General features: G+C 51.9%; 1 protein-coding gene across 1 annotated transcript in view; it reads left to right on the top strand.

Moving 5' to 3' along the window:
- Window positions 1–861: 861 nt before the first annotated feature.
- The window catches only part of FAM83F (family with sequence similarity 83 member F), a 31,593-nt gene continuing 11,596 nt past the window's right edge, over window positions 862–20,858 (top strand). Inside the window, exon 1 of the mRNA XM_014858934.3 lies at window positions 862–1,422. Coding sequence (XP_014714420.2) covers window positions 931–1,422 — 492 coding nt within the window. The 5' untranslated portion in view covers window positions 862–930. The remainder of the gene's footprint in view (window positions 1,423–20,858) is intronic.

Here is a 20,858-nt window from a genome sequence, read left to right as displayed (position 1 = left end):
ATGACTAAGAAGATTGTATTTAATCCAATGGGAAACAGCAGAGCTGCTTCTGCTTGTGAAGTGTGTGTGTGTGTGTGTGGCTTCCTTCCTTGAGCTCAAACATATATTTTGAATCACTAATATAGTAATCAGGCCTCTGGCAGCCTATCTTGCCCAAACACACGGGCGCGCACGCGCACACACACACACACACATCCCACTTCAAATTAAAAGGGGGGAAAATTCCACCATGCTGCTTAATCCTTGCTGTATTTGGGTGGCTTTTTATTTTTTTAATAACTTTTTATCGTGTTGAAGTGTTGGATTGACAGCCCCCGGAGCCCTCTGATCTCAGAACTGGGAGATGTGGGCCGGGAACTGGGAGTTTTATTAGCATTTCGCTTTTGCACCCCAACCGTCCCTCCTCAGCGTCACAATCCGGTCTAGCAGCAGGGCCTCCGGGTCCGAGGCGGTGGAGCGGTCAGATCTGCCCCCCAGAGGCGCCCCGGCCAGAACACGTGCTCGGGGCCCCACCAGCGGGGAAAATGAACGCGCACCTGCCACGTGTCCGGCCCGGCCAGGCGGCAGGAAGGGTTAGGTCCCCGACCTTTCCCCCACCGGAGGGTCGAGGCCGGGAGGCGGGAGCCGGCCCGAGGCCGCACGTGGCTCTAACTGCGGTCCTGCGCGCTCTGGAGTCCCCGGCCCGGGCCGGGCCCCGCAGGCCTAGGCCGGGCCGCGTCCCCCGAGAACCCCCCGGAACCCCCGAGGTCCCCAGCGGCTCGCGCCCTGCGGAGGCGGAGGGCGCGGCCGCCCCTCCCCGCCCGACGGCCGCGCCCGCGCCCGGGCCCGCGCGGATTGGCCGACCCCGCGGCCAGGTGAGACGCCCCGCCCCTCGGCGGCCCCAGGTGCGGCAGCGGGACCCGGGCCGGGCCGGGCGGGCGGCCGGGCGCCATGGCCGAGTCCCAGCTGAGCTGCCTGGACGAGGCGCACGTGAACGAGCGGGTGAGCGAGGCACAGGCCGCCTTCTACTACTGCGAGCGGCGGCGGGCCGCGCTGGAGGCGCTGCTGGGCGGCGGCGAGCAGGCCTACCGCGAGCGGGTCCAGAAGGAGCGGCTGCGGGACTTCCTCTCCAGCCCGGAGCGCCAGACCCTCCGCGCCGCCTGGAGCCCCTACGAGGACGCAGCCCCCGCCGCCCCCGCCGCCCGGGGCAAGAGCAAGGCCAAGGCCAAGACCCCGGCGCAGGCCCCGGCCGAGCCCAGCGAGTCCCTGGCCTACTGGCCCGACCGCTCGGACACTGAGGTGCCCCCGCTGGACCTGGGCTGGACCGACACGGGCTTCTACCGCGGCGTGAGCCGCGTCACCCTCTTCACCCACCCCCCCAAGGAGGAGAAGGCCCCCCACCTCAAGCAGGTGGTCAGGCAGATGATCCAACAGGCCCAAAAGGTAGGCCCCCCCTACGCCCCCCACACCGCTGGGACCCCACGCCCAGCCCCTTGGACCAGGCCCCACCTCGGAGGCCGCCCTGACCACCCTCTGGAAAATGGGCCCCGAACCCTCCCTCACGTCGCGGGGCTGGTGAGGCCTCTAGAAAGGATGCAAGTGAGCTGTTTGGTAAAGTACAAGGTGCTGGACAGTCGTTATTCCAGTGTCCAGAGGCACTGGCTGTCCACCGCTCTGTTCCTCTATTTCCCTGTCGAGTTCTGCTGCCTAGAGAAGAGTGGGGCTGTGGGGCCCTGTGATAAAAAGGCCTGCTCTAATTGTGGGTTGGAAGGAGGAGATGCTTCCAGGGTGGCTGGTTAGAATACCTGTGGGGCCTGTAGGTTGTGGGGCAGGGGGAAGATTTTAATCTTTTCTCTGTGGCCTTGGGTAGGGGTATCTGGGTAGAGTTTCCAATTAAAATATAGGACACCTCGTTAAATTTGAATTTCAGACCAACAATGAATAATTTTTTTAGTAGTACGCCCCAAATATTGCATGGTGCATATCAATACTAAAAAGTTATTTGTTATTTGAAATTCAAACTTAATGGGGCATTCTGTATTTTGATTTGGTAAATCTGGCTCCCCTACACTGAGGTTTGTTAAGAAACACCAGCAACCTTTGGTGCCCCGTTCAGAATATACACAGGAGTGGCTTGGGGTCACTGTTCTAATTCAGTTCAGTTCATGTGATTGGAGTCCGGTTACCCCTGGAGGTGAACAACCTGGGGAGGGAAGATTAACCTAGAAAGACCCGTGGTGGGGCTCCTCTTCCTGGAAGTAGATTGGCCGCCAGAAGGAAGGGTTAACTCTTCACTCTCCGTATTTCCACCCTCCCTCTCTGAGGAATTCCTCCTTGTCTGCCTGAGCTTTCTTTGAATATTGCATTCTGCAATAAAGAGGCAAGTTTGGACAGAGGAGGGGAAAGGATGTGGGTGACCATTCTGTGCAGCAGGCTGCAGCTAGGGTCAGGGGTCAAGTCTCATGATGTAATACTAACGAGCCTCGATTTATTAGCACTTAATATGTGCCAGCCACTGTGCTAATGATTTACCTGCATTTTCTCTTTGGCTTTTCACAACAACCTGGTGAGATGGGCATTTTCCTCATTTTTGCATTCAGAACAGTTAAGGTCACATAGCTAGTAAGTGGCTGAGCCAGGGTTCAAATGCCAAGTCCTTGCTCTTAACCACTGTGCTACCCTGCCCTGCTGTTTGATAATGGTGCAGCAGGGTTAAACCGAGGAGCGTGAATGAGAAGCGTGAATGGCGCTAACCTGATCACAACCTGGGGAACGGTTTGTATACCCCTGTTACAAGAAGGGAGAGACAGGGCCCCTGCCCTGGGGCTTCTAGACCCTGTGGGATGTTAGGAGTCTCCTGCCTGGTGGAGTGTTCTTAACTCTTTAAATATTTAACAGCTTTAACAATTGTGAACCAATCCCATATGTACGTATTTAGCCAGTAGTTATTTCCTGAGTGCCTACTGTGTGCCAGGCACTAGCCATCAGAGCATATAAGCTGTAGCCTTTGCCCTCCTAAAGTTAACTCAAATGCTGGGGGATGTGCTGGAAAGAGAAGAGTTTTTGAGGCTGGATGTGCCTAATCTGGGAAGGCTTCCCAAGAGAGGTGAGTTGCAGAGTGAAAAGGGGAAAGAGAAGGAAACTGGAAGGGGCAGTTTCTCCATAAGAGACTCAAGAGCAGGAGCAAGAGGTTTTTGCTTCAAAACAGCAAGCAGCTCTGATTGGCAGGAAGAAAGCCATCCTGGTAGGAGCTGAGTACTGTGTGGGGCCTGGAGTGAGCGTCCTAAAACTGGGTCCTAGGCAGGTGACTGCCCCTGTGAAAGAAGTAGCTTCGGACCCATCTGTGCCGACTCAATTCCCAGGCCCGCTGGGCCCCCACCCTTAATCACTGCCACTCACGTCTGTGCAGCACCTGCTTCTCAAAGACCCCGTGAAGTAGGTAGATCAGAGTGGTTGACCCTGTTTCACAGATGGGGAAACTGAGGCACAGAGAAGGAAAGGGGCTTGCCCAAAGGTCACATGGTTGGTTATAGAAAGACCCAGATCCCTAACTTCTGCTTCTACAGGCTACACCCTCTGACTACTGCCTGCCCGCCACCCAGCTTGTCCAGCTGGCAAGCACCCTTCCGTGGCCGTTGCATTGGATTCTTCCTCCTTCCTTTTCACCCTGAGGGAAGGAGTTTCCTTGTTGCCAGGGAGAGTCTGGCTGCTGCAGGCCGGGTGGGGGAAACTGAGATGGTTTCTGTGCAGAGACACCTGTGATTGTGGAGAGGAGGCAGAAGGACATACAGAGGTCCGACTGTGTGCCAGAGAGTTTTGTATTTTATCTCATGTAATCTTCAGAATAACCTCTTAAGGAACTGTCATTTTTTTTTTTTCTTTTCTGCTTTTTCTCCACAAATCCCCTCAGTACATAGTTGCATACTTTAGTTATGGGTCCTTCTAGTTGTGCCATGTGGGACGCCACCTTAGCGTGGCCTGACAAGTGGTACCATGTCTGCGCCCAGGATCCGAACCAACGAAGCCCTGGGCCACTGAAGTGGAGTGTGCAAACTTAACCACTGGGCCACCGGGCTGGCCTGGCACTGTTATTTTTATTGGCGAGTGATAAACAGGAAACTAAGACTCAGGGTGGATGGCCGCAGATCAGTGAAGGTTCTGAACCTGGGCCTCAGGGAGGCGGAGCAAGAAGCCTAACTAGGGGACACTTTAAAAATATGATTAGGGCTTCGGGACGAGGGGCAAAGGGTGATGGCCAGTGAGGAAACAGCCCTGCTGGTGTGGAGGTGAGACCATGTGGAGTGGGAGGCGGGCCTCAGAGGCAGCCAGTCTTAAGTTATCTGCTCTCTGCACCTCTGCAAATGGCAGAACGCCCTCTGGGCAGCGCTGGATAGCCAGCATTCAGACATTCCCGTGTTTACTTGTGGGATGGGGGTTTTCCTGTTGGTTTTTTCCCCTTGAGTGATCTGTTTATTTTAGTGTCACTGAATGATGTGCTCTGCTTAAACTACAGGCAGGAAGGGTGCCTTCAGGGACCCAGAAATGAGTCCCAGGCCTGCCCTACACTGGCACAGGCGACCAGGGAGGTTGCTACTGCTGGGCTGCTAAGATCACTGTAACTGACCGGGGTGGCAGGTGGGGCATGTGGGGAGGTGGAGTTAACAGGAGACCATGTGTAGACTAGGAAACTCTTGGTTCTTGTTTGCAAGGGCACAGGGAGAGGACCAAACCACTGCATTTGGATGGGCTAGCACTTGGGAAGGACAGGGCATCCATTTGGTTGCTCGACAAGTGTTTTGAGGTTTACTGTGTGCTAAGCACTTTAGGAGAAAACAGACATATAAAACACACCTCTGCTCTTAAATAGCCTAATAGTCTACTAACCATCATTATAATACAGTATGATGAGTCCTTGACAGAGGGCGTGGCAGAAGGGGCACTAACCCAGCCCCTGAGCCAGGTTAGGGAGGACCTGTGGTGCTGAGGCCCTGTCCACAAGCATGTCCAAACGCAGCAGGAAGGATGAGCTTGCACCGAGTATCCACCCGTCTTTGCGTCCAGGCTCCCTTGTGACCGGCGGCTTCCATGACTGAGGCTGCTGGACGGGTTTAGAGAGTATTGCCTGTGCTTCAGGAACAGAGGAAAACTTACTGGCCCCCCACCTCAAAGAATGACCCTTGACCCCTGCATTGCTGGCCCACACCCAAAAGCACCAGCTACCCAGCTCTTCATTGCTTATCACAAACTGCCCCATTCTGTTTGAGCCTCGATAACCGTATAAGGGAGAATATTATCTTTATTTCACAGAAGAGGCCTTTGAGGTCCGAAGGGGTGGGATGACTTGTTTTCAAACCAAGGACGAGGAGATTACACAGCTTCCCCAGGTCCCTGGTCAGAATTACCGATGATGCCGTGAAGATTATACAATCGGAGAGGGAGGCTAATGGCCTAAGAGCTTTGATTAGCCCGGAGCTGCTCTTCTTTATTCCTGTTGCAGTGGGAGGAGCACGCCTGCCTGGTTGGTGGGGGACAGAGGGCTGTGGGTAGCAGGCCTAGCCCTACCCATCTCTGCCTGCTGACAGGTTTGCCCCGTTTCCTTCAGGGCCCGGCTCAGATGCCCCCTCTTCCTTGGCGCTTTATCAAATTTTCAATCCAAAAATGACTTTTTGTTCCCAGACGTGGCGCCTTGTTTGTGCCACCTGTGTGCCTGGCACACAGCTCACTTTGGGAGAGCCCGTTTCATCCTCAGGGACTGGGAGCTTTGGAAGAGCCAATACTCCATCTTATTCCTCTACATCTCCTCTGCAGGGCCCCAACAGTCACAGGTGGTCAATGATTCGTTTAAAAGATTGGAAACTGTCTCCTATTGGCGACCTGTGCCTCTGCATCCCTCTAGAGAAGCAAGTTTCTGGAGAAGTCCCCTGTTGACCTGCATTTGCCCAGAGGACTCCTTCAATCCCCATTGTAACACGCTGTCTGGCAGCAGAGAGAAAAATGCTCTAACTTGGGGGGGATTTGGGGGAGGTTTCAGAGCAAGAGGCATGGTTGGCCAAGTCAGCAGCCTTGGTTAGAGGTTTGGGCAGCTGATGGGGTTGGACAGCTGGTACACGTGCCCAGGGGATGTGGCAAAGTCTTGGCATCTCCAGCTCACAGCACAAGGAGACTCAGCTTTGCAGCTGGCAGCCTTTGCCACTGAGTAGAGCCCACTGTCTTCCCCCATTAGCCTCAATCAGCGCTTCCCCCATTCGAGCGCATCCAGCAAATAGTGCCAAGCACCTTCTCTGTAGCAGGCGTCGCGCTGGGCACGGGCTATAGATGTGAAGAAAAGGGAGGGAGAAAACCAGCGGTTTACATGTATAATGTTTGGAAATGTTACTGCTTTGTGAAATCTGAGTCTGATAATCCATTCATTAGCCACCTCACCACCTTGTCTGAGAGCCTGTCCCAATGCTTGACTTGCTCCTGATACCTTTTCCTGTTCCATCTCAGAGGGACCATTGACTTTATCTAGAGCTTCTGAGCTGCCTTTTGAAAGTCTGATTTCAATGCACAGTGCGAGAGGGAACCTCTCAGGGCAGTTCATGACCTGAGGGTCTGACACACTGCCCACCCGCCCCCCCAAACCTTCATCCCTCCACAAGTGACCTTTCCACATGGGCTTTGTGTGAGAGTCCTTGTCCCACTGAGGCTGGTGGATAAGGGTGTGGCTGCAGCTCCCGGGACTGAGCACTTCACAGCCCTGCCGGAAGCTTGCCCCAGCCTGTCCCAGCATCCCTGCCAAGCCCGGGCGCTTTGGCTATTGGATTCTGAGCCTCTCTCCTTTACGCTCAATCACTGATCCCAGGAGCCGGAATCTCTGAGCAGTGGAGACCCAGCTTCATGTCAAGGACAGAGGACAGACTCTGAAGTTGAAAGGTCTTGGTTTCTGTCCTAATCTGGCCACTTACTACCTGTGTTCCTTTGGGTAAATCACTTTCTTCTCTGAGGCTCCTGACCTGCAAAATGGGAGGATAAGACCTAGATTTCTAGATGGTTTTGAAAAGCAAAGGAGAAACTGTGTGAAGCCTAGGGATATGGAGAAAGTATTGTACGAAGGTGAGTTGTCGTGGAAAGTGACTGCTGCCTTCTCTGTCTCCTCTAGGAGCAGGAGAGCAGGGGAGGGAAGTGCGGCCCAATTTCCTCCCAGGAAGTGGGGCAGCCCCAGCCAGGAGATCAGTTAGGAGAGCTAGGGGTCGCCTCTCGTTGTTCGGGTTCAGGTTCGAGGCCCCATGCAGGTGTGTTTCCTGTTTCCTCCTCTGAGTAGAGAGGAGCGGCTGTCCACTGCCCCCCACCCCATTTATCTGTTGGCCTTGATTTGGTGGTGGCGGTTTGTCACAGCTGCTGTTGGTCTGCAAGAGGTGGTGGCGTCTGAATCCCCAACCGAGGATCTTCTCTGGGATCTGCCATGGGCGGAGACGAGACAGGAAGGCGCAGAGGCTCCCCAACTCCCAAACCAGGGACCCCTGAGAGTCCCTCACACAGTCATCCAGAAGGGCCTCACTGGCCGCACGAACCCGGCCCAAAGACGCCGAGGGCAGTCTGGAAAGACTCCCCAGAACTAAAGCTTTCATGGGTGGAGCACGGAGGGACAGGCTGTGTTTCTGTCTTCGGAGGAGAGGGAAGGCTAGGCTTGGTTCCTCTGAAATCTGACACTTTGTGTCCCTGAGACTCTGAGGATGGGTGTTTCCCAGGGAGTTCAAAAGTAGAAGATGGGGCCTCAGTAAAGGGGCGCCTTCTTCATGACCTTCTCTTGGTGGCATGGGTGGCATGGCCAAGTTTGTGGGGTAGCAGTGCGAGGAGGCCAGGCAACTGCCAGGGAAGGAGCACACGGCTGGGAGCCAGGAGCCTGCGTGTTCTCGGTCTTGCTCTGGCTGTCTCTTCTGTCACCCACCAGGTGACCTTGGGCAAATCATTTGACCTTTCCGGGCCTCCATCTCTGCATCTGTAAAATGAGGATAATTCTTGCCTTCTTGTTTACTTTCACAAGATTGTTCTGAGACTCTAATGCAAGAGTATGAGACAGCATTTTGAAAAAGATGAGTAATGTATGCAGATAAAAGGATTTCTATAATGAGGAGCTAACACTGTTGAAAGATAGGTGCTATGCATGTTATTCCCTTTGATTAATCCAATCCTCAGCACCCTGCAAGGGAACCTGGAAGTTCCTAGAGGCTCAGGGAAAGCACAGGGTCATGGAACTCACATGAGAGGCTAGCTGGGATTCCACCCAGGTTTCAGTTCAAGGCTTGTGTCCTCCTGCAACAAATGCAGGTTACCTTTGGGGACTGCCCCCTGGGGCCACCTCTTCCCTCTAAAACTTCTAGAAACAACGTATATTTATTGCCAGCCAGGCCCTGGGAATCTCACAGACAAGTTCTGGAGACAAACAAGTCCACAACTGCTAGCTGCTCTGCTCTGTGTGAGTCAGGAAAAGCAGAATTCTCTCTGCCTGGTGGCTCTGGTGTAGGTAGCTTCCAGGGACCTATATTGCCTTTTCAATTGCCACTTTCTGGCCCCTGGAACTTGTGCGCTCACTGACAAGCTGAGATCTTGATGGATTCCCAGCCAGCACCCCCCGCATCCCTCCATGTTCTCGCCCCCTAGGATGCTGCCTCACCTTGGCTGGTGGCCAGATCCGCCTCCCTTTTCTCAGAGTGCCAGTTCTGGGGCAAGCTTCCAATTGGCTGGAGGGGGTGGTGGAGGGGCAGGGCAGAGAACAACCAAACCTGGGGTGGGTACTGGCTGACGGCCTGCCTCTAGAGGCTCCTGGCACTGTCCTGAGCCCCCACCCCCGGGCTGAGTCACTCTAGCAATCCCTGCTCCCCGCCCCCACCACGCACCTCACCACCCCAGGCACCATGACCAGTCAGCCTTAGCCGCCTTTCGCAGTTTTCTTTCTACTTCTTTGAAATCCGTGGAGTCTGTGGCCTTGGGAATGATCCCAGAATCTTAGCTCTGGAAAAGAGCCTGTGGCTTTTCTAGTTACTAGTCTCTCCGGCCCGAGTTTCCAATAATCTGTAAGCTCATCCCAGCACGGCTTGTATGGTGGTCATCATTCTGTTGGGCCCCTCGCAGTACTGGCTGGGCATGTGGGAGGCTCTGGATAAAGGTTCTTTTTGTTCTGTTTTCTAGCAGTGAGTCAGCAGATGGTTGGGGCGGGGGCAGGACCAGGGCTCTTTACCAATGGTGGGTCTTCAAGGACAGACTGTGAGTGTCCTTAACTCGTCCCCCTGCCTCCCAGGAGGGTTCCCAGGCTGCCTGGAGAGTCCTCACATTTGCTCATTCACTCAACGTGTTTTACTGAGGACCTGCTATGTACCAGGTTGCAGAAATATACAGAAGAATAAAATGTGGACCCTGACCTTAAATCCAATGGGGGAGATAAAAAGAAAATAAATTGCAGTACTGTTCGGGGCAGGTTGATAGGTATTATTTATTGAGCGCTTAAATGCCAGACTCATGCTAGCCCTTTTAGAATACATTATTTCCTTTCATTTTTACAACAATCCAGCAACTTTCCGTTTTACACATAGGGAAACTTTCCACTTTACAGATGGTAGGGTCACACCACTGGTAAATAGTGGGGTTGGGTGGGAACTGAGGAGAGTCTGATTCCCACTGACCTCCAGGGCTGCGGAGGCCTCCCCGGGATTGACAGCTGAGGCAGCCAATGTGGAGCGGGGGGTGGGCAGAGGGCAGGTGTGTGCGAGGCCAGAGGCCTGGGAGTGCATGGACTCACTTTATTCCCGCCACCCCAACGCCCTGTGACCACCTTCCCCAACCAGACCCCTCCCTGCACTCTCCCACTTGCCTCTCCCGGCACGCCCTCCCGGGTAGCATCACCTGGCAGTGGCCGTGAAGGCATCCTCACTACTTCGCAGAACCTCCCGGGCAAAGTGCCAACTCCAGTTGTCTTGCCCTGATGGATCAATCAAGAAATATCTCGGCAGGTACTTCTTGAGTCCTGCTTTTCTCTGCCCACTTACTGTCTAGTGCTCAGAGCTCCGGGCCAGTAACCCAAACCAGCAGCTGATCCTAAAAACCGTTTGTGTATCTTCATTGGATTTTTTTTTTTTAGTAGCTGATTTATCTTCCTAATTATGTTTAGCTTTAAGCTAATGTTAAAATGAGCTTGCATTAGATAATTTTCACTAATTAACACCAACTTAGTGCAGGGGAAGTCATCCCAGAAGCATGCTGTGGGGCAGGGAAAAGCTGGCCTAGGATCTTGAAAAGAACTGCTGTGCATACTCCCTGGTGGGTCACATATGGTTCTTCATGGCTGAATTAGTTGACCTTGCTCACATGGGTACAGTCTGTTCTCTCTCTGGAGAGCCAGCCAGGGTCTCCTTTGTGTGTCTCCTTCATCAACCTAGTTTGGGGTATGGGTGTCAAGAGTGATGGCCTTGTAGGGTCAGATCAACAGAAATGAGCCCCAGTGGGGCACAGCAGGGAGACGTGACCCGCAGAGTCGGGAACAGAGCCCTGCACAAAGGCCAAGGGGTCTAGGAGAGGAAGCAGCCGGGCTGGGCAGAATTGGGCTCCAGTGGCTGCCAGTGCAGCCAAGGAGCCTGGTGTCTAATGATGTCTAATTAGTGAGGCTGAAACTATGTAACACAGCTACAGACCGCTGGGAAGCCTCCGCTGACAAAGCCCAGATGCCCTGCTGGTGGTGTGGGGGCAGCCTGGCCTCCAGGCAGAGAACAGGACCCCGTTGGTCTTGGCTCTGCCCTCTTGGTGGGCCAGGGCTCTGGTCCAAACTGCTTCCTCAGCTCCCCGAGGGGGACGCCCTACTGTGGAGGTATTCTTCTTTTTTTTAAAGATTTTATTTTTTCCTTTCTCTCTCCAAAGCCCCCCAGTACATAGTTGTATATTCTTTGTTGTGGGTCCTTCTAGTTGTGGCATGTGGGACGCTGCCTCACCGTGGTTTAGATGAGCAGTGCCATGTCCGCACCCAGGATTCGAACCAACAAAACACTGGGCCACCTGCAGCGGAGCGTGCGAACTTAACCACTCGGCCACGGGGCCAGCCCCTATGGAGGTATTCTGTTTAGAGCAATGACTGCATGTCAGGCCTTGTGCAGAAAGGAATGACAGGTCTCTGTCCCCTACCCCCGTCTGCTCGGACAGACACAGACATGCGTCCTGGGGAGGGCACATGCTGCCCTGGGGGCTGGGCACAGAGCATGATCCTGGGACAGTCTTGGGGAAGAGTGAAACAGGGACCTCAACAGGGAAAGGGCATTCCCATCACCACAGGGATAGGGTGCTGACAGCATGAGTCAAGGCACAAGGGCTGGAGCCTGCCGCTATGTTTGGAGAACAGAGTAATCTCGGGAGGCGTAAGTTTATTGTCAGGGGAGGGAGTGGGTTGGAAGCACGTGGAGGGATTTCAGCCAGGCTGCGGGCCTGATTGTGTCAGCGGTCAGGGACCAGAGCGTTTGAGCAGGGGGCATGTGTAGGGTTGTGTTATTAGACCCCCTGCCGAGATAGGAAAGGATCGGGACAGCATTAGCTCGTCCCCGTCAAGCTGACGCTGCGCAGCAGCAGACACCAGGCCCTGTGAGGGAGGAAGGGCAGAGCTCAGCCTCAGGCAGCCGCCACACCCCATTCTCTCCAGGCATCACTGCGTTTCTTTGCATCCTCACAAGAACCCTGAGGCAGCCTCACCTTACAGGCAGGGTTAGGCGGCCTGAGTAACTTGCCCAGGTCTCACTGCCACTGTGGGACCCGACTCCAAGGGCTGTGCTGTCCACACTGCAGTCGCTCTTGGACTGTGGGGCTTTACTGAAATGGACGTTGAGTCCAGGGGTGGGAGAATGCAGGGCGGGTGGGGCAGGGCCAGGCACTGTTCCTGGGTGTCCTCCACTGGATGGCTGTGCAGACCTCCCCTCCTCGGCTCTCCTCTCCTCGGGAGCGTAAACAGGAAGCTTAAGGTAAAGCATATTTAGTAGTTCACATCCTGCTGGTGCAGAAATTGGTGATAATTCCGATGGGGCCTGTTGCAGTCTTGATGACAAAAGCTGTCTTCATGATGCACCCAGGGCACTGAGAGCCCCACACCCAGGGATGAATCCTTTCTGTCCTCCAGCAGCACCGGCTCCCGGAGCCCCCTGGAGGTCCTCTACTCTGGTACCCCCTACTCTGGTTGCCCAGTGTGCAGGTGTAGACACCCAGTGTTGCTCGACAACAGAGGATCGTGTAGACTCTTCTTCCCTTAATTGAGCTGCCCTTCCCCTCAGTTAGTTCAAGTTTTGACCTTTCTGGAAGTGTAGTTCTCTGGGCTTAATCCCTGCCTGGCCTGGGCCTGCTGGGCACAGTACTGAGCAAAGGACAAACACCTCCACCTGGCTGTCCACTCGAAGGCGGCTCTGGGCTGCTGGCTCCCCAGGAGCTGGGCACGCCCCACACTGGCCCTCTCACCCCCTCTCTGAAGTGATGGCCCCTTTGTTCTGGGTTCAGTTGCTGAGAAGAGAAGAGGGCACCGGCACATACCTACCGCTCATGACAAGCCGGAACCTGTGCTCCTCACAACATCTGCATTATCTCATTTAAAACGCAGAACCACCCTGTGAAGGCATCACCTCCCCACTCAAGGAAACTGAGGCTTAGATGAAATGACTCACTCACGGCCACACATCCAGTAAGGCTCTCTGCTCCCAGGGAGCGTATTCTCCTCCAGACGCCAGCCGTTGCTCAGAGTGTGATCCATCCACCGCCGCATCCAGATCACCGAGGAAGGGCGGTGTTCAGATGTGGTTTTGCGGGCCTGCTGAATCAGAATCTCTGAGGATGGGGCCCTGGGGTCACCTGTTCAACAGGCACACCCCTACCCGCCTCACCCGGGGGATTGTTTGTACGCTGCGTGCTGACCTCAGTCCCTCTCTGGGGGAGACAAGAGAGGAGATTCCGCCAGTGGAGATGTCTGAGCCGGAGGCCAACCCAGCACCACCTGCCATGGGAAGGGAAGGCCTGCTCTCTGGCCCAGACAGACTGACTCCTCTGGGCTGCCAGACAGATGGCCATTCTGGGAGGCGGCAGCTTGACCAGTGCAGCGCTTGAGGGGAGTTACCCTCACTCAGCTTACAGCGAGTGAGTTGACTGACCCCTCGTAACTGCACGTCTTTTTCATGGGATCTGGTGCACACTGTCTCCTGGGAGGAAGGCAGGGCAGCCATGGGAGGTGAAAGTCGGGCCCCAGGCTTGCATGGGTAATCAGTAGGAAAGCAGGGAGTGGAACCGCCGCCGTGCCTCGGTGAGCTCCCATCCCTTCTTCCCCAGCAAGAAGTGACCATCGCCGGCACACCCCTGAGATCAGCAGGCTTGACCCGTGGCCTCCTGCTTTTTCCCACCCTGGAGCTGAGCGAGAAAGGGGTGGATCTTTGCCAGCAACTGCAGCCACACCTGCCCCAGTGCCTAGAGCTGCACGTCAGCAGAGCTGGGAAACCAGTGAGACAGAGAGTGGTGGGGTCCGTCTCTACCAGTGCATCCTGGTTTTGTGTGACTGGAGGTGGCCCAGGGTCCTAGCCAGAGTGGATCCATCCCCAGAGGCTATGTCCCCATCATCTGGGGGTGACAGCTTGGTGTTATAGGGAAGCTCAGGACTGGGGTCAGAAGCCCAGGCTTTAGTCCCACCTCTGCCAAGACCCAGTAGGGTAACTTAGCCTTGGTGCTGGGCTCTAGCTGTTAAGCTTCCTCCTCGCTCTGAGATTCTCCGAGTCTGGAAGGTCCTTCAGTGCGGGGACCAAGTAAGGAGGTGCAGCCTGTGCTCTGCATGCGGGCACAGCCCAGGGGCTTGGCAGGGCTGATGTGCACCCTGTCACAGGGAGGACGGCATCATTTTTGTGATTTGTGCGAAGGTGCTTGCTGTATGTGCAGGGGGCAGCCCTGCCTGCTGGCCTGATGTCCTTGGTGCAGACTTCTACTTGTTGGTTAAGTACTGTCCTCACTTATGAGCTGGCTGCTCCTTCAAGACCTTGGGTGGTGGAGCAGAGGCAGAGAGAGCAGACCTCTGAGCTGTCGCTCAGACAGCAGTCTGGGGAGGCACCAACTTCTTTTCCCTTCTCTGCCCCCTTGAGGACGAGCTTCAATTCCCCTTCCAACAAGATGGTCTAACCAGGAATCTTGCTCAGCATGCGTTTGTTTCTTTCTCCACCCCAGTGCCTTGCCATTAATGAAATAAAAGAGATGTCTACAAAACTACATTCACACCCCACAAATAAAACAATGCACATAAAACAACCTCCATTTAGGCATTCATTCCACAAACATGGAAAACTGATTCTGTGTTGAGATGTCCCCCAGGTTGGAGACTCTGAGAAAATCACATGGTCCCTGCCAACAGGAGCCCACAGCCCAGTAAGGGACAGAGCTGTCAGCATACGTTACAGTGAAGTGTCAGGCACTCTGCTTGTTTGCCTGGAATACAACGTGGGCAGGAAGCAGAGAGTGGGGAACATTGCGGGGTGGGGAGAAGTTCAGGAAATTGTTGGCTGAGTCATGAAAGATGCACAGGTGTTTCACCAGGGTATGGAAGGGTAGGAATAAAGGGCCTTAAAACTGCCTGATATGTGTGGTGGTTCTCAAATGGGGAGGGGATGCGATTTTGCCCCCAGGAGACATTTATCAATGTCTGCAGACATCTTTGGTTGTCACCACTCAGGGTGATGCTACCGGCATGCTGCTAAACATCCTGCAATGCACCGGACAGCCCCCCACAACAAAGAATTAGTGGTCCCAAAAGGTCAATAGTGTCGCGGTAGAGAAACCCTGTGTTAAGGTAACTGTGTGTGATTCTGTGCGGCTGAAAACAAGGGGCAGAGGTGAGGTGGCCCAAGATGAAGCTGGAGAGGAGAGAAGGGCTGATCATAGGCCTTCAGATGCCAAGTTTAGGAGTGTGGACCTCTCTCAAGGGCTGAGGGACCCACTGGTTCACCAGTCTGTTTGGGGGCGATCACTGCTGTGAAGAACGAATTGGAGGGCAGAGATGGAGCAGGAGAGACTCTTAGTGAGGAAGCTATTCCAGAAGTTCGGTGAGAAATGCGGGGGGTCTGAGCCAGGGCAGCAGAGCAGTGGGAATGGAGAACTTGACCCAGAGAAGGTGCACAAAGGGATAGGACCTGCTGGAGTCAGGGACCGATTGGATTCGGTCAGTGGGGAGAAGGAGGAAGCCAGTAGACCCAGGCTTCTGGCCAGAGTGACCGAGAAGATGTTGATTTTGGAGGCTGGCGAACGCGGCTCTGTGGGGTGGAGATCCAGCGCAGCGGTGGCCGTCTAGTCTGGGTGATCCAAACCAGCGATGCCAGTCCCCGGCATTGAGCAGAGCTGCGCGGAGTGCATGGGGAAGGTGGATTCCCTTCCATTACTTTTGTGATCTAACGGTAATTAAGGAGTCCAGAAAGAGAATCCAAAAAGCTGGCAGTGTAATTCAAGTCGAATGACAGATAGAGGGGACTTCTGAGGCTCCCTACCCCTCCCCCCTGCTCCCCCGCCTCCGCTCGGTCCCTCCACGGAGGAGACAGTGACATAACCAAATGCCCGATGAGGAGTATCACAGCATCAGAGCCTCTTTGCTGGTGGGACCGCAACAGCTTTACAGTCTCCTGCCGCCGCAGACTGGCCCCTCTCCCGGGTGCTGCCCATCAGTGGGTACCAGGTAAAGGCCCTGGGAGCCCGCCGGGAGGAGGAGGTGACTCCTCTCCTGGCGACATCCGTCTCCCTGGGTTCTGAGCCTGTGACGTCCTTCTTTTGAAACCCAACTTTCCATTTACACTGGGAGTCTTGAAGTTAGGTCTGGCGGGGAGGATCACGTGGCACATTAAACACCAGAGCGAAGGCGGGGCTGGTTTCCTGGGCCCGATGCTGTGGAGCCGGATGTCATGCGGTGCCCTCAGAAAGCAAAGCGCAGGGTAATTATCACTTCTCCTCCACAAGGAGATTGCAGGAGTCAGCGAGCAGTTGATTTTTTCCCACTACGGATCTTTCATTGTTTAATCGGTAGTGACGCAGTGGCTGGGTCTCACCAGGGTGCCGCAGACCAAGTCTCCTGAAGGCAGGGCCCTCAGGACTCTGCCTCTCCATCCAGTTTGTGATGGTCTCGTAGCACATCCTTTGGCAGGTGGGGGTGAGGGCTGGCTGGCTCCCTGCTTGCTTTTTCAGTTACAAAACAAAAGCAGGAGTGTGACTCGAGAAGCACATCCATGAGCCAGTGAAGCAATCCCCAGCAATGTATTGAGGGTGACTTTAAGCTGGACACTGTAGAGAGTTTGGAAATGAGCCAACAGTGGACTCTTGGCCCCAGACTGCACTTGGGAGACAAGATATCAGGAGCCCTACAAGATGGTGGGAAGCCGTGTTCCAATGGAATGAAGCCCGAAGGGTCATGTTAAAACTGTCCGTGCTCTGGCCCCAACCTCATTGTACCTACCCCGTACCCAGGCCACTGCTCCAGGCCAACTGTTGTGTGTTGTGTTTGTTTGTTCTGGACCTCGAGTGCAGAGCAGACTGGACCTCAGTTCATGGTCCACTGCCACCCTTGGGCCATGCAAGGCCCCTCTTACCTTGTGTTCTTCTTGCCTCCCATTCCTTTCTCCTTGCATAGGCAGCCACCCTAATGTATTCAGTATGTGTCCTTGGACATGTCTGTATCCTTGAAAAACATGCAGCATTATTTTATGTCGAGCATTCTTATTTACATAAATGGTATTAGGCTACAGATTTCATTCTCTAACATTTCAAGTCAAACTATCCATTTTAAAAAGAACTATCCAAGTTACTGCGCATGGAACTAGTTCATTGCTTCTGTCTGCTACAAAGCACTCTGTCGTGTACATTCCTCACCGTTCTTCTAGAGATGGACATCTAAGTATGCCAACTCCTTGCTATCCCAAAGGAAGCTGCAGTGAATGTCTTTGTTCTTGCCCCCTATAGACCTGTGTAAAGATCCACGGGGTTCTCTGGGTGCACAGCTGAGAGTGGCATTGTAGTTACGCACACCCTGAAATCCACTAAGCTCTGCACAATGCTCTAGCGAATAGCTGCGCCATTGTCCCCTCCCACCAGCAGTAAATGAGCTCTCCCCTTTCCTCACGCACTAATGTTAGAATTATCCACCTTTCTAATTTTTAGTTAATCTTATAGTTGTAAAGTGGTATTGCTCTCTCTTTTATCTCTTTGCTTTAATTTGAATTTTTCTGATTACTAATAAGGTCTGCTTCTCTTTATATACTTATTAGCCATTCAGATATCTCCTCTAGGAATTACCTATTCATATGCTTTGCCCATTTTTCTAATTAATTTCCTGTCTTTTTGTTGCTGATTTGCAGGGATCCCTTGTATATTATTAATTTCTTTTCATTGTAGACATTGCAGATATCTTCTCCCTGTCACCCATCAGTTACCTTTGTCTATGGCATCTTTCTTTGAACAGAAATCCCTAATTTGTCAAATGCATCCTTTTAAATTTTATTTGCCGTATGATTTGTGCTTTTGGAATTTTAAGAAATCCTTTCTTAGCTGTGTCATGAAGATATTTTCCTACATTTCATCAATTCCTTTATTAGTTTTAGTTTCACATTTAGGCATTTAGCTTACCTGAAGTTCACCTTTATATGTGGTATGAGGTAGAGCTCCACCTTTATTTTTCTCTATTTTAACAAAGCATGTATTAAGCAGCATCCTTTCTCCACTTAGTTGTGATTCTACCCATGTCAGACTTGAAAGTTTTACGTATATATGCAGACACATGTAAGTTTCTGGTCTCTCCATTCTGCTTCATTGGTCTATTTTTTAGTTCCTTCCCACCTCAGTACCACAGTTCTTATTACTATGGCTCTGCGGTATGTCTTACTATCTGGTAGGACACGTGTCTCCTGTTAAGCTTTTCTTTTTCAAAATTGACTTAGTTATTGTGGATCTTCATTCTTCCTTACCTCTTAGAAGTATTCGAGTTCCTTGAGAAAATTTACTGAACTTTCATTGAAATTGCATTGGATTTTATTAATATGGGGAGAACTGGATTTTTTATTTTAGTTTTTATTATTTTTTCTGAGGAAGATTTGCCCTGAGTTAATATCTGTTGCCAGTCTTCCTCTTTTTGTACATGAGCTGCTGCCACAGCATGGCCACTGACAGCGGAGGGGTGTAAGTCTGCCCCTGGGAACCAAACCTGGGCCACCGAAGCAGAGTGTGCTGAACTTAACCACTAGGCCACTGGGGCTGTCTCAAGAGAATTGGATTTTTGTTGTTGTTGTTGAGGAAGATTCACCCTGAGCTAACATCTGTGCCAGTCTTCCTCTACTCTGCATGTGGGTCGCCACCACGGTGTGGCTGGCAAGTGGTGTAGGTCCGTGCCTGGTATCCGAACCCACGAACCCGGGCTGCCAAAGCAGAGCACACCAAACCCAACTGCTACACCACAGGGCAGGCCCCGAGATAAAATATTAAATCCTGTTATCCATGAACATGATTTCTCTCTTAGTTTATTCATGTATTTTTAAATGTCCTTTAATAGAGTGTTCAAAATTTCTCCATAAAGATATTAATTCCTGAATACTATGTGTTTAAGTTGCAATTTTGAATGGCTCTTCTTTTCTTTTTTTAGTTGCTTATTGCCGTAGTGGAAGAATGCAATTGATTTTTTATAAGTTTTTCTTGTATCTAGCAATCTTGTTGAATTCTCCTATTAATTCTAACAGTTTTTCTTTGCATTCGACTAGGTTTTCTATAAAAAGATCATCTCTAAATACTGGTAGTTTTGTCTCTTCTAATCTTTCCATCTCTCATTTCTTTTTCTTGTCTTATTGCATTCATCAGGACCTCCAGTACCTTGTTGAACAGCAGTGGTGATAGCGAGTATTCTTGCCTTGCCTGACTTAAAGGGAATGCATCTGAAGTTTCTGTTAAATGTGCTTCATGTGGGTTTTTAGTAGATAGCCTTTATCAAGTTAAGGAAGGTCCCTTCTAGGCCTAGTTTTTTGAGAATTTTAATCACAGATAGGGATCTAGTGTTATCATATCCTTTTAAAAACTTTTAAGATAATATATGATGTCCTCTCCTTGACCCCATAAGTGTTATAAATTAAAATGATACATTTTCTTTAAAAAAAATTTTTTTTTCTCTTTTGGTGAGGAAGATTGGCCCTGAGTTAACATCCATTGCCAATCTTCCTCCTTTTTTTTTGTTTTTTTTTCTCCTCAAAGCCACAGTACATAGTTGTATGTGCTAGTTGTAAGTCGTTCTAGTTCTTTTATGTGGGATGCTGCGACAGTATGGCTGGATGAGCAGTGTGTAGGTCCACGCCTAGGATGTGAAGCGGCAAACCCAAGGCTACCGAAGCAGAGCATGTGAGTTTAACCCCTTGGCCATGGGGCTGGCCTCAAAATGACACATTTTCTGATGTTGAGTCATCCATACATTCCTAGGATAAACCTTCCTTGATTATGCTGTATTATGTTTAATTCACTTTTAATGACTTATCCATGTAATTTTTCTTTTCAAATTCGTCAATGTGTAAATGGTCTTAAATTTTTTCCCCTATTTTTACTCTTTCTTAAATAGTAAGAATTCCTTTAAAAATGTTTAAAAGTAATATGTCTGCAATTATTTCTATAGTTATTTACTTAAAAAGTAAATATGTCTGTAGTTATTTCTCTTTTTTCATTTAGTATTTTGTTTGCATCTCCTCTGTTTTTATCAGTCTTGCTAGAAGTTTGTCTATCTTGTTTCATCTTTTTTAAAAAAACAGGTTTTGATTTGATGTTTCTAAAATACCTTAGAGCTGAGTTCAGATCTGCCACGTGCCAGCTGTGTGCCGTTGGCCCCTTTGCATTTACTTCCTCAGGTGTAAAATGGAACAACAGTCCTCCGCACTGTGAGGGTCAAATTAGGCAATTTACCTAAAGCACCTGGAACAGTGTGGGGCACATCAAAAGTGCTCAGTGCATGTTATCCTCGTCCTCAGTGCCTCTGTTTGTGCTGTGGCCTTTGCCTGAAATGCCCACCTCCTAGGCCCCTGCTAGCCCATGTGGCAGGCCTGTGCAGATTAGAGAAAGATGTCCCTTCCTCAGGCAGGCACAGCTTCCACTCACCCGCTCAGCCCAGTGTCCACGTGCGGTGCACAACCTGCGTACCCGTGCATGGCAGCCTTGCCCACTTCCCTGCTGTTTTCCTCCCTGCCTGTTTCTCATGGTGCCCAGTCTGCCCGCTCTTCAGGTTTCAGCCTCCCTGGGGAAGTCTTGTTCTTCCCTGGCTGGAAGTAATCGGCCAATCTCCCTTTCTTCCCCTCCAGCCTTTGAACTCACCTCAAAGGTCATTTCTGTATCTCTTAAGGCATTTATCTCATTTTGCCTTATGTTTTAGTTATTTTGTGCAAATATCTTATCATTTTATCATTCCAGCTGGATTAACCCCTTGAAGTTCGGGATTATAGTTTATCTGTCTTTAGATCCTCCCTCTGCCTGTGAGGCGCAGTAAATGTTCCTTGTAGGAATGGCTGAGTATTAAATGTAGGAGCTGGGAAGAGCCTTAAGTAATACTGTGTGAATGGTGAGGGCTGGTCTGTAGAGGCAGGGTGATGGTAGGCAGCGTGTGTGAAGGTGGTGGTGATGGTAATGGAGGGTACCACTTACTGCGCTTACAATATGCCAGGCACTATGCTAAGTGCTCTCTTGGTTTATCTCCCTGAGCCTGCACGACAGCCCTTTGAGATAGACGCTACTATTCGCTCCACTTTGCTGCCAAGGAAGCCGGGGCTCTGACGAGTCAGCAGTGGAGTTGGTACACCAGGCCTGGTCCGCCTGACTTCAGAGTTCAGGCTTTCAGTTACAACCACAAGCAGACT

This window comes from Equus asinus, chromosome 4 (genome assembly GCF_041296235.1).
Source record: "Equus asinus isolate D_3611 breed Donkey chromosome 4, EquAss-T2T_v2, whole genome shotgun sequence".
NCBI lineage: Eukaryota > Metazoa > Chordata > Mammalia > Perissodactyla > Equidae > Equus > Equus asinus.
Note: the sequence above shows the minus strand (reverse complement) of the source record. Positions and strands in the feature narration are given on the sequence as shown.